Source organism: Neltuma alba, unplaced genomic scaffold, assembly GCF_004799145.2.
Source record: "Neltuma alba isolate B1F8T4 unplaced genomic scaffold, ASM479914v2 tig00011068_pilon, whole genome shotgun sequence".
In the NCBI taxonomy this organism is placed as follows: domain Eukaryota; kingdom Viridiplantae; phylum Streptophyta; class Magnoliopsida; order Fabales; family Fabaceae; genus Neltuma; species Neltuma alba.
Genome location: NW_021635811.1, coordinates 74,663 through 81,067, shown reverse-complemented (window position 1 = coordinate 81,067; position 6,405 = coordinate 74,663). Strand labels below are relative to the sequence as shown.

General features: G+C 32.8%; 1 protein-coding gene across 1 annotated transcript; it reads left to right on the top strand.

Moving 5' to 3' along the window:
- The first annotated feature begins 649 nt into the window (after positions 1 to 649).
- LOC114761063 (phenolic glucoside malonyltransferase 1-like) lies at positions 650 to 2,181 on the top strand. Its single transcript, XM_028950377.1, has one exon. The coding sequence runs from the start codon at positions 650 to 652 to the stop codon at positions 2,087 to 2,089; it is 1,440 nt and encodes a 479-aa protein (XP_028806210.1). The 3' UTR covers positions 2,090 to 2,181.
- Positions 2,182 to 6,405: the final 4,224 nt, after the last annotated feature.

Here is a 6,405-nt window from a genome sequence, read left to right as displayed (position 1 = left end):
CATCTCATTTGTGGCCCAGCATACAGTTCTCTTCGGTTTTTTTTTAAAATAAAGAAACTAATATTTCAGACAAACAAATAAAACGGAAGAAAAATTATGAATTTGTTACTAAGGTAAAAACAAAATACGATTGAAATATAGAAATATGATGAATCAATTTCAGTGTTCATCCTAATAACAAACATCATAATACACATCAAATTTTAACTATTCAAATTTAATATAGACAACTGAGATTTAATATTTAATTATTTTACATTTTAATGGGTACATAATCCAAAATAAATATAATCTCTTAATTGTTATGTTTTAAAAATAATTTTATTTAAAAATTAGTAGTTAAAAATTTTAAATTGAAACTATTAAAACTAATTTTGAATGATTTAGATTTTACTATACTGTTGAGTATTATGATCTCATCATTGCAATAAACAATGAAACTAGTTTGCGAAAATCTGAAGGATATTTTTTGAACAAAATAATTCTAAACAGAAGAAAAATTATGAAGACATTACTAAGGAAAAAACAAAATACGATTGAAATATAGAAATCTGAAGGGATATTTTTCTTAAAAAATAATTCTAAACCTCCTTGTTAAATACATAGAACTCAGTGACTCCCCGTTATCAACCTCCTCTGCTTCATTCCTATGGCGCCCCTGAGAGTGCAAGAGCTCTGCAGAATTGCTCCGCCACCATCTTCAGCAAAGTCCTCCTTCTGTCTCACCTTCTTCGACTTGCTTTGGCTCAGACTTCATCCTGTTGAGCGTCTCTTCTTCTTCTCTGTTCCTCACTTAAACCCCTCTTCCTTCTTCCATTCCATCGTTCCAAAGCTCAAGCGCTCCCTCTCTCTCACTCTGAAACACTTTCTTCCTCTCGCCGGTAACATCGTTTGGCCCTCCGACTCACCCAAACCCATCGTTCTACACACTCCCGGAGATGCCGTCTCTCTCGCCATAGCTGTTTCTGATTGTGATTTCGACCAGGTCTTGGACAAATCCCCTCGTGACGCATCACTATCTCGTGCTTTTGTTCCCAACTTGGATTCTTCTGATTCATTTGCGTCGGCTATTTCCCTGCAAATCACTCTGTTTCCCTACAAAGGATTTTGCGTAGGGATGAGTTCGCATCATGCCTGTTTAGATGGCAAATCATCGACTATGTTCATGAAGGCCTGGGCTTATCTATGTCGAACAGAAGCAGAGAGTGAATCTTCTGGTTTGCTTCCTCAAGAACTAGAACCATGCTTAGACAGGGAAGTTATCGTCGATCCACGTGGCATTGGAGTTGCATACATTAATGGGTGGTCAGGTTTAGATCCAACTCAGAATCAGAAGAACCAGCCATTAAGCTTGAAGATTCTCTCCGGCATGTTCCCGCCATTGGTGGACGACTCTGCTCGAGCCATATTCGAGCTCAAACGTGGGGATCTAAACAAGATAAAAGAAAGGGTGTTGCTGAAATGGGAAAATCACGAGACCAAAGAAGAAAGAGAAGACTCATCAAAACTTCCGAAGCCTCCAATTTTGTCAACCTTTGTGCTTACAACTTCTTATTTTCTATTCTGCATCGCAAAAGCCATTGACAGAAGTGAAACTAAGAGGAAGAAACTGTTATTCTGTTTCTTTGCTGATTGCAGAACAAGGTTAGAGCATCCAATCTCTGAAAACTATTTTGGGAATTGTGTGATGTCTCAGATAATAGAAACACAGCCAGAAGACTTCACAGATGAGGATGGGGTTGTCATCATTGCCAAGAAAATACTAAGAAAGATAAGGAAAATACAGAAAGAGAAAGGAGCGCTTGATGGAGCAGAGACATTGTTTTCTCGGCGTTCTTCGCAATCTGCAGAAGGAAACGAAGTTCAGTACATAGCCGTAGCCGGGTCGAGCCGGTTCGGGGTTTATGAGACTGATTTTGGATGCGGAAGGCCGGAGAAGGTGGAGATAACTTCAGCAGATAGAGGTATAACAATGGCGATGGCAGAGAGTAAAGATGGTGATGGTGGGGTGGAAGTAGGACTTGTATTGAAGAAGCATGTGATGGATCAATTTGCCTCCTTGTTTCCAGCAGTGCTTGTGTCTTTTTGATTCCGGTCTGAGTTAATGGTCATGCACACGTTTCATCTGTCTTTAATTCATTTTATTTGTTACCTTGTATGCTCGCTAGAGCATTAATTCTTTTTTCATACTATTCCATTTAATCCTATATGAGCTTCACTTTTGAAGAGGAGTTTTTTAATTTGGTCCAAAATATAAGCTTTGTTTTTTAATTTGTTTGAACATTTATTACTTTTTTTCTCTTATTTTTGCTTTTAGTTGAATGTATTTAGTGCTCACTCTCTCTCATTAATATTATCCCCATATATTCTCTTTTATCACTTTTTCATTTATTGCCTCTCTCATTTATTCTCTTAATAAATAAGAACAAATTTGAAAAGATATTTCATTTTTGACCTATTTATTATTTTTAACTAATTTTAACTTCTAATTCGTTAAATGTAATTTAGTTATTTGAAACTTATATATAGAACCGGAGGGAGTATATTCGTAAGATAGTGGAAATAGCGATGGCGTAGTAGTAAATGGAGATCAAATTTAATATGATAATAAATTCTAGTGTACTTGACCGAAAAAACAAAGGATGTTTTGTTTTCTCTTTTCTTTTTTTTCCCCAATCACACTGGCTTAGAGTAAAATTAAGGAAAATTATAGCCAAAGCCAACCTAGAAAGAATGATATTTGTGATAGAAAATCTTAAAAATAATAATTATTTAGAAGGAAAAAAATAAAATATAAATAAATTGTTCCAAACCAAGCCCCTAGGTTCCCTAAGGATAACCTGAGGCCAGTTTATTTATATATAATTATTGTTGTATCCTTATTATTTACTCATACAGGATAATAATGTTACAATTTTAAAATTTTAAGGCAAATTCACAAATACAAAAAATAAAAAAAATGTATAGACATCCAGTGTTTCTGAGTAAAAACCTTACAGATAAGTTTGCTCCTTAATCCTTTTTGTAAATATATGTTACCCTGTATGCTTTTTTTTTTTTTTTGCCAACTACCTTATTTGTGCATCAAAGCATTAATTCTTGTTTCATACAACTTGGTTAGGAAAAAATTGTAGTCTAAAAGAGAAGACGTTGTCAGGATAATTAATGTAATTTTTTTTAATTTTTGACCCTATTAAATATAGGGGAGAGAGGATAGAAATAAGAGATAAAAAAAGTGTAACATGCAATGCAATTTTATAAATTTTAAGGGTAAAATAGAAAAATTTTATCAATTTAGGATCCATTTAATGACTAAATTTTTATTTTTTAGTATGTGAGAAAAATTAACTAACTTCTTATATTATGGATTAGGGGGAGTATATTCATACATGGGGGAGTAGTAAGAGAAAATAAAATTTAATATGATAATGAATTTTGTACTTTACCAAAACATAAAAGATGTTCTTGTTTTCTTTTATTTTTTCCCCTATTGAATTGGCTTAGAGGGTGTTTGGCAAACTACTCAAAAGCACTTTTGGAGCTCAAACCATGGTTTGGTCCAAAAAGTTCTTACTGTTTGGTATCTCAAAACCGTGGTTTCAGAAGCACTTTCAAAACGAGATAATCTCCTCCACATATTACTTCGTAATCCGTAAAAGCACTTCTGAAACCATGGTTTGGCTATCCAACACACAAACACTCTACATTTTTATGAAACCGTGGTTTGGCTCCAAAACCTTGGTTTCATGAAAAGTAAAAAGAATTTGCTTCTTGGAGATTTAAATGTGTTCCCTTTTTTTTTTTATAGTGTAATAGTACGGCTAATCCAACACTAGTTTATCAAAGATTTGTAGCTAAATATAGCCGGTAGCAAATAAATCAAAGTATGCAAAAATGATCCCTATGTAGCAATATATAAATACCCATCATATAACTAAAGGATTCTATACAAGATTAACTTAATAGCTAAACCTCTAATGCCTTCCTTGATGGACTAACCTTAAATCTGTCACCTGAAAATATTAAACCACAGAGTGAGACAAAAGCTTTAGTAATCAACAGTTCTACTTATCAGGCATACAAGTAAGTACTTATGAGTTATCAAGTAAGATAGTTATAAAAATCATAACATTTGTAGTTGTCACATGGTTACACATTTATCAAAATACGGTATTTCAATCTCAATTCCACCTTATTTCCTCTGATTCAATGCACGGGCTATTGCTCATCCATTTGACACTACTAGAGAAGAGACCTTTAATGGCAGTTAAAATAGGCTTTTCATGTTGCTTTTTGAGGTGAAGTGAATTCTACCGACGTTTTAGGCAAAAAATTTGAACCACCATGAAAAATTAACTTTTTATAGTCGTTTTATAACATAACAGCCATGAAAAGTATACTTTTAATGGCAGTTAGTTTTTGTAACTGCTGTTAAAAAGTCCTTTCACGACAGTGTTTAGTTTGTCTTTTTTGAAAATTTGACTCAATTTCCTATACAACCTTCCTACAATGCCAAACCAATTACAGATAAATTGTAACCAACATAATAGAAGAATACAAAACGATTTCAAGACATAAACTCAAACCTGACTCTAACATAACTGATGTTTCTAATTCTTAATATTTAATCAACTGCACCTAATAATCAACAAGTTAACTAATTAATATTTCAACTACACATATATAATAAACAATGAATTGAAAGGTGAATGACGAAACTAATTCAGATTTTCAAAGTTTCCAGGCAAAGTTGTTGACAAAGCATCCCTTACTGAGTTGATTTTTTCGGGATCATATGGCACACTATCTCAAAATGCTTGTAATTTAAAAATAACAAAGTCATTAGTCAACTAGATCAAAAATATGAAAAGAATTGAAGAATTATAATGTAACTTATATTTACCTTGTCTAACTTCTTAGTACCCCTTGTCTCAATGATGTCATTCATATATCAGATCAGATAATATCCACATTCAACACTCTCTGATTGACAACAATCAAACAAAATGAAAAATAAAATTGAATATCTAACTTTGATTATCTAAAAAATTTATAAACATTAACTTGATTATCTAAAAACTTTATAAACATTAACTTTGATTGTCTAAAAAATTTATAAATATATACTTAGCTCAGAACAACATACTTGTGGGAGAATACATATTCGTAGTGGCTTATTTTTCTACTTGGCCACCACATTGAAAATATGAAAAGCCCTATCAGCAATGAGGAAAAGAAATGATATTAAAGCATGTTTTTGTAAACTTTACATGTAATAAATATATAAACATAAATTCACGTGTCAATGACATCTTTAGTTTTGTTTTATAGAGCTCCACGAAGGGAATCGAATCAGTAGACATTGTTATCAAAGAGGCAAAAAAATAAGGGACGAATGATAACTCCAAAATACAAACCATGTTAATTATAATCATGTATATATAATTTGTGTGTATCTCAAATATAACAATATACTTACCCTACGATAAGGGTGGTGTCGACTAATATGCTTACCAAAGATCACATTAATTCCTTCCGTTTGTTAATAAACTTCTTCTCTAGTTAATAGTATTAGAGCCATTTGATATTCTTGTGAGTCATTAAATGCCTTCTTCAAATGTGGTGTTGACTGAGAAACCTTATGTAACCAAGGTAGACTGTCTTCCTTCTATGTTTGAGTTGCATGTAGTAAGTGCCTTCTTCGCATATCGGACATGTTTATGCCCCTTAACATTATATCCTAACAAATTTTCATATGCTGAAAAGTCATTTATCGTAGTGAAGATCATGGTATATAAGTTGAAGTCTCTTGTTTATAAGCGTTAAACACATCAACACCTTTCTTCTATAATTTCTTCAAGTCTTCAATCAAAAGTGTCAAATACACACCGATATCATTTCCTAGCTCTTTTCGTCTCGAGATCATCAAAGATAACATAATATACTTTTTTTTTTCATACATAACCAAGGAGGCAAGTTGTAAATTACCAAGAGAACTTGTCAAGCACTCTGTGTACTACTAAGATTACTATATGGATTAATTTCATCCATATAGAGCCCAAGCATAAGGTTTCTTAGCTCACTACTGAATTGAGAAAATTTTTGATCTATTGCTTTCCATTGAGGAGAATCCGCTGGGTGACAAAATTTTTCATCACATATTTTCTCATCAGAATGCCATCTTAAGTTCTTTGCTTTTGTGGCATTAGCAAGTACACGCTTAAACTATGGTATTATTGGAAAATACCACAATACTTTCAAATGGTGACATTTGGTCATCTCATCACAATCACCACCGTTTTTCTTCATTTTGTATCTTGAAATGCCACATTTAAGACACTTATTCAACCCTTCATACTCATTTTTGAATAATATCAGTCATTAGAGTACGCATGTATCTTTTCA

What these genes read in the sequence shown, in the direction of transcription:
- LOC114761063 (XM_028950377.1), top strand. Translation starts at nt 650, where the DNA reads ATGGCGCCCCTGAGAGTGCAAGAGCTCTGCAGAATTGCTCCGCCACCA.